This window comes from Balaenoptera physalus (genome assembly GCF_965194825.1).
Source record: "Balaenoptera physalus genome assembly, chromosome: 2".
NCBI classification, from domain to species: domain Eukaryota; kingdom Metazoa; phylum Chordata; class Mammalia; order Artiodactyla; family Balaenopteridae; genus Balaenoptera; species Balaenoptera physalus.
In genome coordinates, this window is record NC_138883.1 from 12,754,714 (window position 1) to 12,777,735 (window position 23,022).

General features: G+C 36.5%; 1 protein-coding gene across 1 annotated transcript in view; it reads left to right on the plus strand.

Annotated features, from left to right (window-relative positions):
* The window catches only part of CATSPERB (cation channel sperm associated auxiliary subunit beta), a 170,760-nt gene that overhangs the window by 26,545 nt on the left and 121,193 nt on the right, over positions 1-23,022 (plus strand). Inside the window, exons 3-5 of the mRNA XM_082451224.1 lie at positions 1,318-1,406; positions 3,579-3,719; positions 7,899-7,959. Of these exons, the coding sequence (XP_082307350.1) occupies positions 1,318-1,406; positions 3,579-3,719; positions 7,899-7,959 (291 nt within the window). The remainder of the gene's footprint in view (positions 1-1,317; positions 1,407-3,578; positions 3,720-7,898; positions 7,960-23,022) is intronic.

Below are 23,022 nucleotides of genomic sequence, written 5' to 3' on the forward strand. Positions count from 1 at the left end.
GACAGTCACTTGAAGCCATAGGGAGAAATAAAGGTAAATATGTGGGTAATTATATTGTAACAATGGATTGTAACTCCACTTTTTATCTTCTACATGATTTAAGAGACTAATACATCTAAAGAAAAAAATTATTAGTGCAAAAGTTACTATCATTGTAATTTTGGTTTGTAACTCCAAATCTTGTTTTCTACATATCTTAAGAGACTAATGCATTCAAAAGAATTATTAGTTCATGTTTTGGGGGCACACAATATTTAAAGATATAATTTTGTGATATCAACAACTGAAAGGGGTGGGGATGGAGCTTTAAAGGAGCAGAGTTTTTCTATGTTATTGGAGTTAAGCTGCTATAAATTCAAATTAGGGTAGTATACCATTAGGATGTTAAATGTAATCCCCATGGTAATCACAAAGGAAATAGCTATAAAATATACATGAAAGGAATTTACATGTTTCACTACAAAAAAAAATCAACTAAATACAAAAGAAGGCAGTAATGCAGTAATGAAGGACAAGAAAGTTATAAGGTATATAGAAAACTAATAGCAAAATGATAGAAGTAAGTCTCTCCTTATCAGTAATCACTTTAACTACAAATGGATTAAATTTCCCAATCAAAACTGGGAGATTGGCAGAATGGGTAAAAACACATGATCAAAAAAAAAAGCAAAAACAAAAACAAATACTCACATATGATCCAACTCTATGCTGTCTATGAGAGACTCTGTTTTATTTTATTTTATTTGGCCATGACACAGCATGCTGGATCTTAGTTCCCTGACCAGGGAGCGAACCCATGCCCCCTGCAGTGGAAGCGCAGAGTCCTAACCACTGGACTGCCATGGAATCCCCAGAGAGACTCACTTTAGAACAAGATAAGAAGGAGGGATCTTCCTCCCAACACTCCCACCCTTTGGGGAGAGGAGTCACCTTCATACCAGTACCTCTCTATCAAAACATAAATTCACTGTCCAATCTCCAACTTCTGTCCCTTTTATTTGTTCACCAAGGTTGAGGAGTTTAAGAGTGAAGAACTGGTTTTTGGCCACCTCTGAAAATTTGTATCATAGCCTAGCACGTGTTATATTTTATTTTAGTGCTCAGTCAAACCTTCCTTTTTAGTGTCCTGACATTGTATCTTTAAAATGAAAAAATAAAGTGGAAGATTTAAACTTTATCTAGAGTGATGTGAATTTAAAATATACAATTATAATTCTTATACTTTAAAAAATATTTTCTGTTTAAAAAATATGGTTCTTTTAATGGAAATTCTTCATTAGTGACCTAAAAATATATATATATGTTTTTATTATTTAGGTGATACGGAGAAACGCTTTGCTTGTGCTAGCCAAGGGTTCCCCCAAAAGAATGAAATAATCAAGTTGTATCTTTCCTCTGATGACTTGGTAAGGTCCACTAATAGCATGTACTACAACCCCTCATATTCCTTTTAAGTGCACAGGTGAAACCAGTAGCACTGTACTCTTTTCAAATACCTTCTACTATTTTCAGACTTGGGGAGGTGAAATTTGATACAAATAATCCTTTCTATCCTTTCTAATTCTTTCCACTTGGATCAAGTAAAATATTTCATTTAGCCATTGAACACCCTGGGTGGTTTGCTTTTTTTTTTTTTTTTTTTTTTTTTAAGATGCTTCCATCCCTTTTTTTAAAAGATTGGCTGTAATGATCTTCATTTTTTATGGTTCTGATCTGTCCATTTGAAGTTGGACAGATGTAGCCTGTTAGAGAAAGAACGTTACCTCACATGACCTTGGGAAAGAATCTTTCCCTTTTATAACAAGTACCACATTGCAGGTGTCATTTTGGGTAAGGGATTATTTGACTCCTTTGATTCAAATAATGCCAAAATTTTTAAAAACACAACAAAATAAAATGTACTGTTAAGATAGTCATGCAACAAATGCTAACAAAAACATAAATTAATAAAAATTGCACAGATTGTCTAAAAATCTATGATAAATATAACAAAACAAAGAAAAACACCCCATGAGGACAAATACATTTATCCTAAAGTCTGTTTTGACTTAGTTCCCTGTTCCTTCTTAATATGCCAAACGTATATTTAGTTTTTTATTTACAACTATTGTGAAGTGCAAGCCCTTTGAGTCACACGTGTCTTTCCTATTTGTGATTAAATATTTTGGAAAAGGAATGGGCTCTAGAGGAAGAGAGACTACAGAGCTGGGGTCAAATTTTGGTTCTGCCGTATATGGTATGTGTGCCCTAGGGCAGGTTACCTAACCTCTCTGATCCTCAGTTTTGTCCTTTTGAAAGGGAAGTATAATCTACTTTTTGGATAGTTGTGATGTGGTAGTTCTAGAAGAAATATTAGTAGAAATAATAGCTAGCATTTATAAAGTGTTTGTCAGGCATTTTTCAAAATGTTTTATGTTCCTTATGACATTTAATCTTCTGTAAGATAAGTACTGTAGGGGAGTACTGAACCTCCCCTCTTAGGTTCAGTGGCTGGAGCCTGTAAAACAAACTGACAAAAGACAGATTAAGCAGGAGATAAAAATGAAGTTTGGGAATTCCCTGGCAGTCCAGTGGTTAGGACTCGGCGCTTTCACTGCCGTGACCCAGGTTGAGTCCCTGGTCTGAGAACTAAGATCCTGCAAGCCTCACGGCACAGCCAAAATAACCCTAAAAAACAAAAACAAACAACAAACAAAACAAAAAAAAGCAGAGTTTATTTATACATGCAATGCACATACCCATGGGAGAACTCAACAATGAGTAACTCAAAGGGATCCTTAGAATTGGGAGCTTATATAACATCTTAACAAAGTGCAATAAATTGTGCAGAAGTGTAAGACAAAGGAAAAGGGTTTGGGTTTATCTCCCTGCCAAGCCCCATTAGAAAATAAGTTCCATTAGGTCAGGGATTTTTGCCTGTTTTGTTCAATTCTGTTTTACCAGCACCTATAACACTGCCTGATTCATGGTAAGGGGTCAGTAAGTATCTTTGGAATGAATATGTTTCCCCATTTTATAGATAGGGAAACTGAAATTCAGATAGGTAACTTGCCCAGAGTGATCTTAACTACTAGGAGAACTAAGTGAGATGAAGCTCTTCTTTTCCATATTGGTATTCAGGGAAATCCACCATTTGTGATTGCTACCTTTTCATATACCTTCTCAAAACTGGGAAATATTCAATGAAAATGCAGTAAAATGAGTTTTGCTTTATACATTTGCCTTTTTATTTAGACACAAAATAATGATTTTAATAAAATAGGAATTTCTACATATGATAGCATGTGACTTTGAGTCTGTGTTTGTTAAACATAATAACTCTATGACCATTTCTATGACAGAAAAGATTATTATAGGATGAATTGAAACCTATGATGACACTAGCATAATAGGCTGATGGGTTCTGAAAGTGTACTTTTCAAAATAGATTTTTTTTCCAAGTTAAAGACTGGAATTACTAGAGATAGCAATCTTCAGCAGCATCTACTTTTCATAGATTTCTCCTCACTTTCAAATTAATGTAAAATATGCTTCTCACCATCAAATTGTCACTACTTGTGTTTTTCTCTTTCCTAAAGAAAATCCAGTGTTTTTTCCAATCTGAAATTGAGCTTACTTCAAAGGAATTTCTAAGCGTGTTCACATCAGGAGGACTTGCTCCAAGCTTGGGAATCATAAATAGTACATATACGGGCATCTTTCACTTTAATTTAACCTTGGTAATTACATTTTATTTTATTCTGTGGTTTGTTATTAACAAGAAGAATACTCTTCCTTTTAGCATGTGATTTTAAAAACAGCTAGTCCAGTAATATTACATCTGTATGTGATTTAAACCCAGTAATACATTGTTATACTTTTTAAAGTCATTTTTTTAAAGAAATTAAGAGAAGAAAAGAAAAAGATTCATGTGGGTTTTTTTTTTACTTTTTATTCACATATTTACTATTTCCACTGCTCCTCATTTTTTCTGTAGGCATAAATTGCCATCCAGTGTCATATTTCTTCAGCATAAAGAACTTTTAGCATTTCTTACAGTGCAGGTCTGCTGGCAATTAATTCTCTGGAAGTTTTTTCCCCTTGAAAATGTCTTTATTTCACCTTTTTGGGGGGGGGTGGTAACAACTTCATTAAGATATAATTTACATACCATACAATTTGCCTATTTAAAGTGTACAATTAAATGGTTTTTAGTATATTCATAGAGTGCAACCATCACTACTATCTAATTTTAGAACACTTTCATCACTTCCAAAAGACAGCCCATACCCATTGACAATCACTCCACATTCTACCTTCTACTCCCCAGTCTTAAGCAACCACTAATCTACTTTCTGTCTCTGTAGATTTGCTTATTCTGAACATTTCATGTAAATGAAGTCATATAATATGCAGTCTTTTGTGACTGGCTTCTTTCAGTTAGAATAATGTTTTCGAGGTTCATCCATGTGATAGTATGTATCAGTACTTCATTTCTTTTTATTGCCAAATAATATCCCACTGTTTTGGTACCATATTTTGTTTATCCATTCATCAGTTGATGAACATTTGGGTTTTTTCCACTTTTTGGCTATTATGAATAATGCTGCCAGAAACTTTTGTGTACAGTTTTTGTGTGGAAATTTTGTTTTTTTATTTCTCTTCTGTATATAACTAGAAAATGGAATTGCTAGGTCATAGGGTAACTCTATATTTAACTTTTTGAGGAATTGCCAGACTGTTTTCCACAGTGGTTGGACTCTTTTACATACCCATCATCAGTGTATTCAGGTTCAAATTTCCACATTCTCACCAACACTTGTTATTTTCTGTTTTTTGTTTTGTTTTGTTTTGTTATAGCCATCCCAGTGGGTGTGAAGTGCTATCTCATTATATTTTGATTTGCATTTCCCTGATGATTAATGATGTTGAGCATCTTTTCATTGCTCAACAGTGTTTATTGGCCACTTGAATATCTTCTTTGTGAAGATATCTATATAGATTATTAATTGGGTTGTCTTTTTATTGTTGAGTTGTAAAAGTTCTTTATACATCCTCAATTCAAGTCCCTTATCAGACAAATGACTTGCAAATATTTTCTTCCATTCTATGGGTTGATTTTTTACTTTCATGGTACTGTCTTTTGATGCACAAAAATGTTTTTGATGAAGTCTTAGGTATCTATTTTTTCTTTTGTTGCTTATTCTTTTGGTGTCATAAATAGGAAACCATTGCCTAATCCAAAGGAATGGAGATTTACCCCTATGTTTTCTTCTGAGAGGTTCATAGTTTTACCTTTTACATTTAGGTCTTTGATATATTTTGAGTTGAATTTTGTGTGTGGTGTGGGGTAGGGGGGTCCACATTCATTATTTTGTATGTGGATATCCAGCTATCCTAGCACCATCTGATGAAAATACTATTACTGTTTCCCTACTGAATTGTTTTGCCACTTTTGCTGAAAATCAATCAACTCTAAATGTGAGGGTTTATTTCTGGATTCTCAAGTCTATTGCTTTGATCTATACATCTGCCCTTATTCCAGTACCATGTTGTTTTGTTACTGCTGCTTTGTAGTAAGTTTTGAAATTGAGAACAATGAGTCCTCCAACTTTGTTCTTCTTTTTCAAGACTGTTTTTGCTAGTCTCCATATAAATTTCACTAGTTTCCATATGAATTTTAGGATAAACTTGTCAATTTTTACAAAGAAACCAGCTGCGATTCTAATAGGGATTGTGTTGAATCTGTAGATCAGTTTTGGGAGTATCACCATTTTAATAATCTTCCAATCCATGAATATGGGTTGTCTTTCCATTTATTTACATTTTCTTGAATTTCTTTCAACACTTTTTTGTAGTTTTCAGAGTATAAGTTTCACACTTCTTTTGTTAAATTTATTTCTAATATTTTATTCTTTTTGATGCTGTTGTAAAGAGAATTGCTTTCTTATTCTCATTTCCAGAGTGTTCTTTGCAAGTGTATAAAAAATACAATTAATTTTTGTATATTTATCTTATATCCTGAACTTCCTGAACTCATTTATAAATTCTAGTAATTTTTTAGTGGTCACCTTAATTTTTGAATGATTATTTTGTCAGATATAGAATTGCTGGGTGACTTCATTTGCTTTCAGCATTTTGAATATGTCATTCTGCATTTTGAATATGTCACCTGATACCATTGTTTCTGAATGAGAAGTCAGCTATTAATTTTATTATTGTCCCCTGTATGTAATGTGTTATTTTTCTCTGGGTGCTTTTAAGATGTTCTCTTTGTATTTACCCTGACAGGTTCTCTGGGCTACTTGGATTGTAAGTTTACCAAATTTGGAAAGTCTTCAGCCACTATTTCTGCAAAGAAATGTTCTACCCCTTTCTCTGTCTCTTTTCCTGCCTGGGACTCCAATTAGGCACATTTTGGAACATGTTTTATTGACCCACAGATCTCTACAGCTCCATTTACTTTTCTTTAATCATTTTCTGCCTTTTTCAAATTGAATAATTTCAATTGTTATATATCTAAGTTCACTTATTCTTTCTTTTTTTTTAATAAATTTATTTATTTTATTTATTTATTTTTGGCTGCATTGGGTCTTTGTTGCTGTGCGCAGGCTTTCTCTGGTTGCGGCAAGCAGGGGCTACTCTTCGTTGTGGTGCGCGGGCTTCTCACTGTGGTGGCTTCTCTTGTTGCGGAGCATGGGCTCTAGGCACGCAGGCTTCAGTAGTTGTGGCATCCAGGCTCAGTAGTTGTGGCACACAGGCTCTAGAGCGCAGGCTCAATAGTTGTGGCGCACGGGCTTAGTTGCTCCGTGGCATGTGGGATCTTCCCGGACCAGGTCTTGAACCCATGTCCCCTGCATTGGCAGGCGGATTCTTAACCACTATGCCACTAGGGAAGCCCTAAGTTCATTTATTCTTTCTTTTGCCATCTCCAATCTATTGAACTCATCTAGTAAAAATTTTATTTCAGTTATACTTTTCAGCCTCACTATTTCCATTTGGTTTTATTGTTGTATTTTTCATTTCGGTGCTGGATTTCCTATCCATTCCCTCATTAACACATTTTCCTTAAATCCATTTACATATTTGTAATAGCTGCTTTGAAATCTTCATCTGTATCTGAACTCATTCTGAGTCAGTTTATGGTTTATCTTCTTTTCCCTGAATATCTGTTACATGTTCCTGTTTCTTTCCATGTCTTGTCATTTTGGGGAGAAAAGTGGACATTGAAGATAATAAGCTGTAACAACTCTGGATTCTGCTATTTTCTTACAAGAATTTGCTGATGTTTTTGTTGGTGGTGGTCTAAAAGGCTATTAATTGCCCTGGCACAAATTGCAAAATGTCTTACCTATTGTTTCAGCAGCTGATACCTCTGCTCAGTTCTACTAACTTCCACTGCTGACTTTTTTTTTTCACATGGCCTTCTGAGGATCTCGCCTGCACTTGTGTTGCCCAAGGATATGGAAAGAGTTTATATTTAACTCTTAGATCATTATTTTTAAAGCTCCCTTGTGCCTGGGATTTTCCTCTTAAATTCCTAAATTTTCTGTCAGCAGCAGGTTCTGTCCTCTGACACATCAAGCCAGTAATGCTTCAGCTTTGTGCTGTCTGAACTTGGCTGTATGATATTGCATTTCGTGGCTATATTCTTACACATAACTGATGAATACTTTAGTTATTTCCAATCTCCTACTATCACAAACAATGATGAAAAATATCCTTGAACACATTTCATTTCACACATATGTGAGTATAATGCAGGATAAATTCGCAAGAGTGAAATTGCTGGGTAAAGGACATATACATTGGATGTTTTTGTTTAATTTTAGTTTTTAAAATATAGGGTAGAATATGCCAAAGTAAGTGTTGCTATTAACATTGTAAAACACTGTTTTCTGATGTCTTCTTTATTCAAGTTCAGTGATCGAGTTTATTGGTTGATTGATATTCCCAGAGAAAACATTACAAAAAATACAGGTAAGAATGATCTGAATTCACTATTTTACACATGGGTCTGGATTGCCAAATTTATCAAATAAAAACCATTTATTATGTTAAAAAATTATGTTATCTCATGTTAATGTCTCCTGTGGTATTTGGGACATACTACTTACTAAAAACTAGTGATTCATCTGAAATTCAAACTTAACTGGGCTTCCTGTATTTTACCTGGCAGTTATATTATAGATAGATGGTTCTGACATACATAGCATTTATATTATTCTTTAGTTAAAGTAAACTCATTTTCTAGAACTTGAAATTCATAGTATTGAGAAAGTCAGGTACCAATTAATTTTAATGAAATGGAATCATTAATTTTAAAATGTAGTATGTAGTGTATTAGTTTACCATTGGGTCTACTATTAAGTGCTATGTGGCAGCCTAGTTTGTATACTACTGTAAATACCAAGAAGGAAGGAGCAGGAAAGTCAAATTCCAGAAGGTGTGAGTATTGAGCTAGTGGACTGAGCTAGTAGATCTTCAGGCATGAGATACAGACCCATAGTTTAAAAATGATAAAGGGTATATTATTCTAATACGGTAGGTGCAAGAAATAGAAACCATCCTGACCTCACTAAAGGAAAAAGAGTAAATTTCTTTTTGTTGTGGAACCCAAAGACAAAAATGAAGCCAGATTATAAGAAGGAATTAGAAGTAAGAAATGGAGAACCATCAAGAACCCAGGGAATATTTTCACCGTTTCTCTTATCTATATTTTCTGTACATCTATATTTATTTTTCCTTTTATGCAGACTAGTTTCCTAAGGCTGCCTCACTGCTGTCAAAGTTTTATATATATTTCCTAGGGACCAGCCCAATTCCAAATCCCCAGGAGAGTATCTTCAATTGGTCTAGAATTGATCCTGCACCCACTTGTGTGCCAATCAAATGTAGCAGGTGATGAGGAATTGGGACAGTGGGATGGGGGGATCATACAGGCAAACCCCTCTAAGTATGGGAAAGTTAAAGGACGAACCAAATTGTGTGTCCTACAGAGTAAATGACAGGGGGAAAGCGAGAATAAGGCAGAAAGGATAGAAAAGACTCTATATAAGGAAGCATCAAAGATAAAAGACTGCAGAAGAAGCCCCAGCATTATAACAGCTAACATGGATTATATCACTATTTTTATCCTTTATTCATCTCAGTTTTTTTCAAATTAATCTATCAGAACTCTTTGTGATTTTTTTTCAAGGAATTCATCCTGAAAATTGTACTCCTTTAAAAAAAAAAAAGGGAGTACAGCCTAATGATGGATTGTTCTAGCTGCTTGGCCTAATATTGACATTAGTTTGACAATCGAAGAAGTGAAGATCACTTGTTATTTTCACTTCTTCTATTTATAAAATTTAATTTCAGAAATGCATTGATTCTAAGATCACCCAGGCAAGAAAAAAGGTGATCTGAAAACTTAAGTATTTTATGGAAAGAGACCAAATGATCTCTGCCTATCTTGATACAACTTCTGGATTGAGTAAAAAGAAATATATTTGAGCTTATAATGTAATAGGAGAGAATGGTCTAATGTTAGTAATATGCTAGAAATCAGGAAAGAAAATCTTCAGGGGGAAGGAGACCATATTTGCTCATTCACTTTTTACTCCTTAATCATATCTTATTTGCTGCCATACCATGAATTTGAGTATTATGTATCTGTAAAATCTTGGGAAGGGTAGTTTATGTAATATCAACAGCAAAGGTAGCAAAATAATCATCATAGTAGTAGTAGAACTTGCCGGTAGCATTTACTGAATTCTTATATTTTCAGCACGACTCTAAACACTTTACCTAACTAAATTCATTTATTACTCAATATGTGTTAGTTACTGTTGTTAGCTCCATTTTCGAATGATTTAACTGAGGCCTATGGAGCCATATGGAGATTTGGTGATAGCTAGAAAGTGGTGAAGGCAGTTTGAAGTTTGAACTACACAGAACTGTTGAAGGTAAAAAGAGTCCCTCCTTAATTTATACTTCACAATTTGTTCTCTTTTTCATCTTAAAATAAGGTATAATTTACATTCAGTAAAATATACCGTTTTTAGTGCCTAGCTCTATAAGTTTTCACAGATGTATACAATTGTGTAATCATGAATCAAGATTTAGAACAGTTCCATCATCCAATAACATTACCCCACCAGTATTCAACTCTCTGTCTCCTGAGCCCCACGAACCATGGATCTGTTTTCTGTTCCTATTGTTTCGTTTATTCCAGAGCCATGTAAATGGAATCATCAAATATGTAGTCTTTTGAGTCTGGCTGCTTCCACTTAGCATAATTCATTTGAGATTCACTATGTTGTAGTTTTTTTTGTTTTCTTACTGGGTAGTATTCCACTGTATGGATGTACCATAGTTTATTTTGTTGCAGGGAATTTGAATTTTTTCAGTTTTTGGCAATTATGAATAAAGCTGCTATAGGCATTCTCATACAGATTCTTGTGGTGAACACAAATTTTTGTTGCATTTGGCTAATACCAGATAGTAGGATTACTGTGTCCTATGGTAAGTGTAAGTTTAACTGTGTAAGAAATTATCAAACTATTTTCCAAAGTAGCAGTATCATTTTGCATTCTCACCACCAGGTTATCTGGATCCATGCCAGCACTTAGTATATATAAGTGTGTGTGTATGTTTGCATACATGTATACATATACATTTATACATATATGTATATTTATACAATATGTATATATGTATACTTATATATAAATATATTTTAATATGTATAAATATGTATGTATTTAATTTAGCCATTCTAATAGGTGTAGAGTGACATTTAATTATGGTTTTAATTTGCATTTCCCTAATAACTAATGACAATGAACAACCTTTTTTGTGCTTATTTGCCATTTGGTGAATTATCTAGTCACATCTTTTGGAAGTTCATTGTATGTTCTGGATACAACTCCTTTATCAGATATATGATTTATAAATATTTTCTCTCAGTCTGTGGCTTGTATTTTTAATGTCTTAAGAATGTCCTTTGTAGATCAGAGTTTTTAATTTTGATGAAGTCTAATTTATCAGTTTTTTATTTTATGGATTGTACTTTTGGCATCATATCTAAGAAATCTTTGCCTAACCCACAAAAAGGTTCACCTATATTTACTTCTAGAAGTTTATGGTTCTAGGTTTTGTATTTAGGTCTATGACTGAATTTAAGTTAGTTTTTATACATTATATGGACTGAGGGTAATTTGGGGGAAATATGGATATCCAATTATTCCACCACCTTTGTTGTAAAAGCTATCTTGTGTCCAGTGAGTTGCTATTTCTGGGCTCTCTATCCTTTACCAATACCACACTTGATTACTTTAGCTTTATAAATAATAAGCTTATAATGAGTAATATTAACCCTTCAACTTTGATCTTTTTCTTTTGTTCTTTTAGTTCTTTTGTCTCTCCATGTAAATTTTACAATCAATTTGTTTAGTTCTACAAAAAATTCTGCTGTGATTTTTTTTATCTCAATTAGAATTGCATTGAATCTATAGATTAGTTTAGGGGGAATTGACGTCTTAACAATATTGAGTTTTCCAATCCATGGACACAGTATATCTCTCCATTTATTTACATCTCCTCTGAGTTATTTCATCAGGGTTTTGTCGTTTTCAGCATAGAGATCTTGCATATACTTTAAGAAATTTATATCTAAGTATTTCATGGGTTTGGTATTACTTTAAATGGTTATTTTTAATATTTTAATTTCCAATTGTTCATTAATAATATGTAAATATGTAATTGATTTTTGTAGATTGACTTTGTATCTTTCAACTTTGTTAAATTCACTTATTAGTTCTAATAGTCTTTTGTATATTCTTTGGGATTTTCTACATGGATAAACATCCATCTAGAAATAGAGATAATTTTATATATTTCTTCCATTCTAATATGATTCATTTTATTTATTTATATATGTCTTTACTTACGTACTTACCTACTTGTTTATCTTTGCCTTATTGTGCCGGTGGGATCTCCAGTACAATGTTTAATAGGAATGGTGAGAGAGGACATCTCTGCCTTGTTTCCAACTTTAGGGAGAGAATATTCAGCCTTTCCTCATTAAGTATGATGTTATCTGTAGGTATTTTGCAGATGCCCTTTATCGGGTTAAGGAAGTTCCCTTCTATTCCTAGTTTGCTGAGTTCAAGAATTGGTGTTGAATTCTGTTAAATGCTCTTTCTGCGTCTATTGAGATGATTATAAGGATTTTCTTCTTTCATCCCATTATATGAAGAATTCCATTGATTCGTTTTTGAATTCTCAACCAGCCTTGCAATCCTAGGATAAACAACTCTTAGTTACGATGCATTATCCTTTTTGTGTATTGCTGGACTCATTTGGCTAGTGGGTTCTTGGGGTTATCAGTCTGGAGTTTTATTTTCTTGTAATATCTTTATCTCGTTTCGGTATCTGGTAATGCTGTCTTTATCAAATGAATTGCTCAGCTGTTGCTGATGATGAACGCTGGGGGCGGTGCTCAGCTTTAAGCTGAAAACCAAGGGCGCACAGGGCTTTGGGCAGGAGTTGAGGGAGCCCAGCACAGGTGATACCAGACTTGATTTCATACTGAGCTTAAGAAACTTTAGAATCTTCATCACCCTGGGGAACCTTCCATGAGTCCCACAGGATCCTGCTGTTGGCTCTTGAGCCCCAGATATGGAACCCGGAAGACACGCGCTCAGACACCAAGTCTCCATTCCTCTGTTCCCTATGACTTCAAGAATGTTTTTGACAGGAAAGCCAAGCCAGTGACCTTATCAGAAAACCCAGGCTCATGGTGGGTAGGAAAACGTTTGCCAAGATGCACGTGGTTTTCCAGCCACATCACTGTTTTCCTTTCAAAGGTATTTCCACTTTGACTTCTGAACTGAAATGCTGTCTATAAGGAGTATCAGGAGGGCTTGTGTAAGGGGCTGATAACACTGCATTCCCCATAGACAAAAGGACTTATCTAGATCGTTTTTATCGTATTGGAATCCGTCTTCCAACAAGCTTTTACTAGAAAGTTGTTTCTATTTCTTGATTTTCTTTTAAATAATCATCTTTTGGTCTGAATTACACAGATTTTTAAAAATCGTTTTTATCCAGGAATCTGAGCAGAAAATTTAGCTTCTGAGTTTTATGGTAGCCTTTTTATTGGACAGTGTTTATGAGTACGGAGCAAGTTCATTGTTTCTGGGTCTGACAGCAGTGCTGGGACCAGCAAGGAGCCCTTTGTCTACATTCCTCCCCGGTGGGATCCGGCTCTGATTGCCAGGTGGGGTCGTCTCCAGGACTTTAAGAGTGAAGTATTGCTGATTCCCACGGAAAACAGTTGGCAGATGCAGACAGGGGTGTTATGAGAAATTGTGCCTTGCCTTGAAGCCCTCTGTTAAATAAGGGAAATTTTGGGGCTATTAATTGTACAATTGCTAGAATGAAAGTGATTTATGTGGTGATACTGGGACTGAGTTCTAAAAGCTTGGGTTTCTGGGTCTCCTTTTTAAGTGGGTGAATTCAAGGTGGAAAAACAATGAGCCTCATTCTAGGAAATACGGCGTTTTGCACAGAAGCTTCTTTCAAAGGGAGTCCTGGTTTAATTGCCAAAATGAAAGGAAGGTGGGCACTGCCCAGAATCTCACAGGTGTTTGATTTGCTTGTGGTTTTTGAAATCCTGACTGGTAGGTAAACCTGGTCAGAGGACAAAGTAAGTATGTAGGCTTTTAGATCTAAATTGCTTTGAAATAAAGCTCACTTCTAGAAAGGGAAATACATAAATAAATATGAGTTGAGAAGAGTTCCCTCCTATATTATGGAAGAATTTTTGTAGAATTGATAGCATTTTTTTCACTAAATGTTTGGTGGGATTCACCAGTGGAGTTTTCTGGGCGTGGAGTATTCTTTGTGGGAAGGATTTTAACTACAAATTCAGTTTCCTTAATAGATATGGGAATATTCAAGTTTTCTGTTTTTTCTGAAGTGAGTTTCGGCAGTTTGTATCTTTCAAGGAACTTGTCCATTTCATCTAAATTGTTGAATTTGTAACTAAAGCGTTTTTGTGACATTCTTTTATTAACCTTAAAGGGTCTATAGTGATGTGCCCTATTTCATCTCTAATATTAGTTATTGATATTTGCATCTTTATTTCCTTCTTGATTCATCTGGCGGAAGTTCATCAACATTATTGATCCTTTCAAAGAAGCATCTTTAGATTTCATTGATTGTGACTATCGTTTTTCTGTTCTTCATTTCGTTGATTTCACTGTTTCATCCTTCTACTTCCTTTGGGATTCATTTGCTCCTTTTTTTCTAGTTTCTTAAGTTGGGGACCTTTAGATCAGGGGGTGGCAAACTACAGTTTGCAGACCAAATTTGGTCTGCTGCCTGTTTTTGTAAATAAGTTTTATTGGAACACAGCTGTGCTCATTTATTTATGTTTTCTATAGCTGCTTGTTGGCTACCATGGCAGAGTTGAAGTGTTGAGACAGAGACCATATGGCCCACAAAACCCCAAATATTTACTATTTGACACTTTATAAGGCAGTACTATCTTTTAATCCCTGCTTCAGATAATTGATTTGAGATCTTTTTTAACATAAATATTTTACTACTATATATTTCTCTTTAGCACTGCTTTATCTGCATCTCATAAATTTTTATGTGTTTTCATTTTCTTTCAGAATATTTTCTAATTCCCCATGCCACTTTCTCTTTGACCTGTGGTTATTTAGAAGTGTGTTGTAAAATGTCCATATATCTGGGAATTTTCCAGATATCTTTCTGTTACTGATTTTTCTAGATTAATTCTATTATGTTCTGAGAACATATTTTGTATGATCATTTGTTGAGATGGTTTTTATGGCCTGTTTGGTGAATCTTCCCTGTGCACTTGAAAAAAATACTTACTTTGCTGTTTTTCACTGGAGTGCTCTATAAGTGTTGATTGGGTCAGTTGGTTGATAGTGTTATTCAGCTTTTCTATATCCTCACTCACTACTCAGTTACTTAGAGAGGAGTGTTGAAATATCCAACTATAATTGTTGATTTGTTTATTTCTCCTTTTAGTTTTATTAGGTTTTTTTTTTTTTTTTTTTGGCCATGCTGCACAGCTTGTGGGATCTCATTTCCCAGACCAGGTATTGAACCTGGGCCACTGCAGTGAAAGCCCGGAATCCTAACCACTAGACTGCCAGGGAAATCCCCAGTTTTATCAGCTTTTGATTCATGTATTTGGAAGCTCTGTTAGGCATGTGCACATTTAGGGCTGTCATACCTTTTCAGTGAATTGATCCCTTTATCATATGTATTTTTCCTCTTTATTCTTGATATTACCTTGATCTGAAGTCTCCTTTGTCAGATACTGATATAGCCATTACACCTTTCTTTTGATTAGTATTTGCATAAGATATATTTTTTCATTCTTTTACCTTTTTTCCCCAAGACAACTTTTAGAACACATTAATCAACAGAATAGAAGTACACAAGTGAATTTTAAAGTAAAATCAGTGCATCAATGAGTGTGATCTAACACAAAAGTACAGATGCCTCACAATGGGGGAGGAAGGCATAAATCTAAACCAGAGATTGGAGGAGAGATGCATATAAGGGAGGAAGGACCTTGGCATACTGACTTATCAAGGTAGATTCAACTGATGTCTTTAACTTCCAAATACCTTGGGCCCTAATTTGTAGTCTGAGATAAGCATGATACTTGGTCACAAAGAGCAACAGTAGGTATCTGCTGTGTCTGGAATGGGGAAGAAGTTCAGAATCCTGAAGAGACTGTGGACACTCAACTCTATAATAATGAGATGGAGGGTATGAGGCTACAAGAACCATAGGGAGACTGCACTCTTCTATGTCAGGCACTAACCACACTGCAGCAAGGTACAATGAAAAATTACTCAAGTTACTAGTTTAATGGAAGAACAGGAGTAGCTGTAGGAAGGACTCCATGGAAAATGTCCAGCTGATATAGAGAAAATAAACATTCGATCAGTGGAATAACTATGGTGCTATTTTTCAGAATAGGTACCATCACCTTAGTCACTGATCTAATGGATGTGTCTTCTTAACCCAAAGTAACAAAGGTTTTAACAGCCAGATAGCCCTCTTTTCTGTAACTCTTGGTGCAGTTCTATTGTTGTTCTCACTGAGTTGTTAAATAGCATATGAAACAGATATGAGGTCACATAAACTACCTGAATAGGTTTGCCTGGAGCTTTGGCATTGACCTCTTCAACTTCCAGCTGTGGGTCTACCAGTTGACACTGTTCACACAGTCTCTTGGCTGCTCATATACATCTTTCACTGTATGAGCCACATTACAGGTGGGATTAATATTTCCTGTGTGTTTAGGATGAGCAGGATTAGTATCACCACCAAACAGAAGTGTGTGCTGGTTAATATGCATGCGGAAAGAGATACAGTTGGTATAAAACCAATCCAGAAAATACTGGCTATTACTGCTGATGAAACCCATACTTTCCCTTATATTCAATCACTCCATGTACCATTATAGGAACCACATTGTTGTTTCTATTTGTGATTTTTTTTTAAACATCTTTATTGAAGTATAATTGCCTTACAATGGTGTGTTAGCTTCTGCTTTATAACAAAGTGAATCAGTTATACATATACAATATGTTCCCATTTCTCTTCCCTCTTGCATCTCCCTCCCTCCCACCCTCCCCATCCCACCCCTCTAGGCGGTCACAAAGCACCGAGCTGATCTCCCTGTGCTATGCGGCTGCTTCCCACTAGCTATCTATTTTACATTTGGTAGTGTATATATGTCCATGACACTCTCTTACCCTGTCACATCTCACCCCACCCCCTCCCCATATCCTCAAGTCCATTCTCTAGTAGGTCTGTGTCTTTATTCCCGTCTTGCCACTAGGTTCTTCATGGCCTTTTTTTTTTTTTTTCCTTAGATTCCGTATATATGTGTTAGCATACTGTATTTGTTTTTCTCTTTCTGACTTACTTCACTCTGTATGACAGACTCTAACTCCATCCACCTCATTACAAATACCTCCATTTCATTTCTTTTTATGGCTGAGTAATATTCCATTGTATATATGTGCCACATCTTTATCCATTCATCTGTCGATGGACATTTAGGTTGCTTCCATGTCCTGGCTATTGTAAATAGAGCTGCAATGAACATTTTGATACATGACTCTTTTTGACCTATGGTTTTCTCAGGGTATATGCCCAGTAGTGGGATTGCTGGGTCGTATGGTAGTTCTATTTGTAGTTTTTTAAGGAACCTCCATACTGTTCTCCATAGTGGCTGTATCAATTTACATTCCCACCAACAGTGCAAGAGTGTTCCCTTTCCTCCACACCCTCTCCAGCATTTATTGTTTCTAGATTTTTTGATGATGGCCATTCTGACCGGTGTGAGATGATATCTCATTGTAGTTTTGATTTGCATTTCTCTAATGATTAATGATGTTGAGCATTCTTTCATGTGTCTGTAGGCCATCTGTATATCTTCTTTGGAGAAATGTCTATTTAGGTCTTCTGCCCATTTTTGGATTGGGTTGTTCGTTTTTTTGTTATTGAGCTGCATGAGCTGCTTGTAAATCTTGGAGATTAATCCTTTGTCAGTTGCTTCATTTGCAAATATTTTCTTCCATTCTGATGGTTGTCTTTTGGTCTTGTTTATGGTTTCCTTTGCTGTGCAAAAGCTTTTAAGTTTCATTAGGTCCCATTTGTTTATTTGTGTTCTTATTTCCATTTCTCTGGGAGCTGGGTCAAAAAGAATCTTGCTGTGATGTATGTCATAGAGTGTTCTGCCTATGTTTTCCTCTAAGAGTTTGATAGTGTCTGGCCTTACACTTAGGTCTTTAATCCATTTTGAGTTTATTTTTGTGCATGGTGTCAGGGAGTGTTCTAATTTCATACTTTTACATGTACCTGTCCAATTTTCCCAGCACCACTTATTGAAGAGGCTGTCTTTTCTCCACTGTATATGCTTGCCTCCTTTATCAAAGATAAGGTGACCATATGTGTGTGGGTTTATCTCTGGGCTTTCTATCCTGTTCCATTGATCTATATTTCTGTTTTTGTGCCAGTACCAAACTGTCTTGATTACTGAAGCTTTGTAATATAGTCTGAAGTCAGGGAGCCTGATTCCCCCAGCTCCATTTTTCGTTCTCAAGATTGCTTTGGCTATTCGGGGTCTTTTGTGTTTCCATACAAATTGTGAAATTTTTTCTTCTAGTTCTGTGAAAAATGCCAGTGGTAGTTTGATAGGGATTGCACTGAATCTGAAGATTGCTTTGGGTAGTATAGTCATTTTCACAATGTTGATTCTTCCAATCCAGGAACATGGTATATCTCTCCATCTATTTGTATCATCTTTAATTTCTTTCATCAGTGTCTTATAATTTTCTGCATACAGGTCTTTTGTCTCCTTAGGTAGGTTTATTCCTAGATATTTTATTCTTTTTGTTGCAATGGTAAATGGGAGTGTTTTCTTAATTTCACTTTCAGATTTTTCGTCATTAGTGTATAGAAATGCAAGAGATTTCTGTGCATTAATTTTGTATCCTGCTACTTTACCAAATTCATTGATTAGCTCTAGGAGTTTTCTGGTAGCATCTTTAGGATTCTCTATGTATAGTATCATATCATCTGCAAATAGTGACAGCTTTACTTCTTCTCTTCCGATTTGGATTCCTTTTATTTCTTTGTCTTCTCTGATTGCTGTGGCTAACACTTCCAAAACTATGTTGAATAATAGTGGTGAGAGTGGGCAACCTTGTCTTGTTCCTGATCTTAGTGGAAATGGTTTCAGTTTTTCACCATTGAGGACAATGTTGGCTGTGGGTTTGTCATATATGGCCTTTATTATGTTGAGATAAGTTCCCTCTATGCCTACTTTCTGCAGGGCTTTTATCATAAATGGGTGTTGAATTTTGTCAAAAGCTTTCTCTGCATCTACTGAGATGATCATATGGTTTTTCTCCTTCAATTTGTTAATATGGTGTATCACATTGATTGATTTGCGTATGTTGAAGAATCCTTGCATTCCTGGGATAAACCCCACTTGATCATGGTGTATGATCCTTTTAATGTGCTGTTGGATTCTGTTTGCTAGTATTTTGTTGAGGATTTTTGCATCTATGTTCATCAGTGATATTGGCCTGTAGTTTTCTTTCTTTGTGACATCTTTGTCTGGTTTTGGTATCAGGGTGATGGTGGCCTCGTAGAATGAGTTTGGGAGTGTTCCTCCCTCTGCAATATTTTGGAAGAGTTTGAGAAGGATAGGTGTTAGCTCTTCTCTAAATGTTTGATAGAATTCGCCTGTGAAGCCATCTGGTCCTGGGCTTTTGTTTGTTGGAAGGTTTTTAATCACAGTTTCAATTTCAGTGCTTGTGATTGGTCTGTTCATATTTTCTATTTCTTCCTGGTTCAGTCTCGGCAGTTTGTGCATTTCTAAGAATCTGTCCATTTCTTCCAGGTTGTCCATTTTATTGGCATAGAGTTGCTTGTAGTAATCTCTCATGATCTTTTGTATTTCTGCAGTGTCAGTGGTTACTTCTCCTTTTTCATTTCTAATTCTATTGATTTGAGTCTTCTCCCTTTTTCTCTTGATGAGTCTGGCTAATGGTTTATCAATTTTGTTTATCTTCTCAAAGAACCAGCTCTTAGTTTCATTGATTTTTGCTATTGTTTCCTTCATTTCTTTTTCATTTATTTCTGACCTAATCTTTATGATTTCTTTCCTTCTGCTGGCTTTGGGGTTTTTTTGTTCTTCTTTCTCTAATTGCTTTAGGTGCAAGGTCAGGTTGTTTATTCGAGATGTTTCCTGTTTCTTGAGGTAGGCTTGTATTGCTATAAACTTCCCTCTTAGCACTGCTTTTGCTGCGTCCCATAGGTTTTGGGTCGTCGTATCTCCATTGTCATTTGTTTCTAGGTATTTTTTGATTTCCCCTTTGATTTCTTCAGTGACCACTTCGTTATTAAGTAGTGTATTGTGTAGCCTCCATGTGTTTGTATTTTTTACAGATCTTTTCCTGTAATTGATATCTAGTCTCATAGCGTTGTGGTCGGAAAAGATACTTGATACGATATCAATTTTCTTAAATTTACCAAGGCTTGATTTGTGACCCAAGATATGATCTATCCTGGAGAATGTTCCATGAGCACTTGAGAAAAATGTGTATTCTGTTGTTTTTGGGTGGAATGTCCTATAAATATCAATTAAGTCCATCTTGTTTAATGTATCATTTAAAGCTTGTGTTTCCTTATTTATTTTCATTTTGGATGATCTGTCCATTGGTGAAAGTGGGGTGTTAAAGTCCCCTACTATGATTGTGTTGCTGTCGATTTCCCGTTTTATGGCTGTTAGTATTTGCCTTACGTATTGAGGTGCTCCTATGTTGGGTGCATAAATATTTACAATTGTTATACCTTCCTCTTGGATCGATCCCTTGATCATTATATAGTGTCCTTCTTTGTCTCTTGTAATAGTCTTTATTTTAAAGTCTATTTTGTCTGATATGACAATTGCTACTCCAGCTTTCTTTTGATTTCCATTTGCATGGAATATCTTTTTCCATCCCCTCACTTTCAGTCTGTATGTGTCTCTAGGTCTGAAGTGGGTCTCTTGTAGACAGCATATATATGGGTCTTGTTTTTGTATCCATTCAGCCAGCCTGTGTCTTTTGGTGGGAGCATTTAATCCATTTACATTCAAGGTAATTATCAATATGTATGTTCCTATTCCCATTTTCTTAAACGTTTTGGGTTTGTTATTGTAGGTGTTTTCCTTCTCTTGTGTTTCTTGCCTAGAGAAGTTCCTTTAGCATTTGTTGTAAAGCTGGTTTGGTGGTGCTGAACTCTCTCAGCTTTTGCTTGTCTGTAAAGGTTTTAGTTTCTCCATCACATCTGAATGAGATCCTTGCTGGGTAGAGTAATCTTGGTTGTAGGTTTTTCTCCTTCATCACTTTAAGTATATCCTGCCACTCCCTTCTGGCTTGCAGAGTTTCTGCTGAAAGATCAGATGTTAACCTTATGGGGATTCCCTTGTGTGTTATTTGTTGTTTTTCCCTTGCTGCCTTTAATATGTTTTCCTTATATTTAATTTTTGACAGTTTGATTAATATGTGTCTTGGCGTGTTTCTCCTTGGGTTTATCCTGTATGGGACTCTCTGTGCTTCCAGGACTTGATTAACTATTTCCTTTCCGATATTAGGGAAGTTTTCAACTATAATTTCTTCAAATATTTTCTCAGTCCCTTTCTTTTTCTCTTCTTCTTCTGGGACCCCTATAATTAGAATGTTGGTGCGTTTAATGTTGTCCCAGAGGTCTCTGAGACTGTCCTCAGTTCTTTTCATTCTTTTTTCTTTATCCTGCTCTGCAGTAGTTATTTCCACCATTTTATCTTCCAGGTCACTTATCCTTTCTTCTGCCTCAGTTATTCTGCTATTGATCCCATCTAGAGTATTTTTAATTTCATTTATTGTGTTTTTCATCATTGCTTGGTTCCTCTTTAGTTCTTCTACGTCCTTGTTAAATGTTTCTTGCATTTTGTCTATTCTATTTCCAAGATTTTGGATCATCCTTACTATCATTATTCTGAATTCTTTTTCAGGTAGACTACCTATTTCCTCTTCATTTGTTAAATCTGGCGTGTTTTGACCCTGCTCCTTCATCTGCTGTGTGTTTTTCTGTCGTCTCATTTTGCTTATCTTACTGTGTTTGGGGTCTCCTTTTCACAGGCTGCAGGTTCGTAGTTCCCGTTGTTTTTGGTATCTGTCCCCAGTGGCTAAGGTTGGTTCAGTGGGTTGTGTAGGCTTCCTGGTGGAGGGAACTAGTGCCTGAGTTCTGGTGGATGAGGCTGGATCTTGTCTTTCTGGTGGGCTTGTCCACGTCTGGTGGTGTGTTTTGGGGTGTCTGTGGCCTTATTATGATTTTAGGCAGCCTCTCTGCTAATGGATGGGGCTGTGTTCCTGTCTTGCTAGTTGTTTGGCATAGGGTGTCCAGCACTGTAGCTTGCTGGTCGTTGAGTGGAGCTGGGTCTTGATGTTGAGATGGAGATCTCTGAGAGATTTTTGCCGTTTGGTATTACGTGGAGCTGGGAGGTCTCTTGTGGACCGGTGTCCTGAAGTTGGCTCTCCCACCTCAGAGGTACGGCCCTGATGCCTGGCTGGAGCACCAAGAGCCTTTCATCCACACGGCTCAGAGTAAAAGGGAGAAAAAATAGAAAGAAACAAAGAAAGAGGCTATAATATAGTGAAGTAAAATAAAGCTATTATAAAGCAAAGCTATACAGACAAAATCTCACCCAGAAGCATATACATATACACTCACAAAAAAAGGAAAAGGGGAAAAATTAATATATCCTGCTCCCAAAGTCCACCTCCTGAATTTGGGATGATTCGTTGTCTATTCAGGTATTCAACAGATGCAGGCACATCAAGTTGTTTGTGGAGTTTTAATCCGCTGCTTCTGAGGCTGCTGGGAGAGATTTCCCCTTCTCTTCTCTGTTCGCACAGCTCCTGGAGATCAGCTTTGGATTTGGACCCGCCTCTGCGTGTAGGTCGCCTGAGGGCGTCTGTTCCCCGCCCAGACAGGACGGGGTTAAAGGAGCAGCTGCTTCAGGGGCTCTGGCTCACTCAGCCCGCAAGGAGGGAGGGGTACAGAGGAGGCGGGGCGAGCCTGTGGCGTCAGAGACCGGCGTGACGTTGCACCAGCCTGAAGCGTTCAGTGTGTTCTCCCGGGGAAATTGTCCCTGGATCACGGGACCCTGGCAGTGGCGGGCTGCACAGGCTCCCGGGAGGGGCGGTGTGGAGAGTGGCCTGTGCTCGCACACAGGACTTTTGGAGGCGGCAGCAGCAGCCCCAGCGTCTCACGCCCGTCTCTGGGGTCCGCGCTGATAGCCGCGGCTCGCGCCAGTCTCTGGAGTTCGTTTAGGCGGCGCTCTGAATCCCCTCTCCTTGCGTGCCGTGAAACAAAGAGGCAAGAAAAAGTCTCTTGCCTCTTCCGGCAGCTGCAGACTTTTTCCCGGTCTCCCTCCCAGCCAGCTGTGGTGCGCTA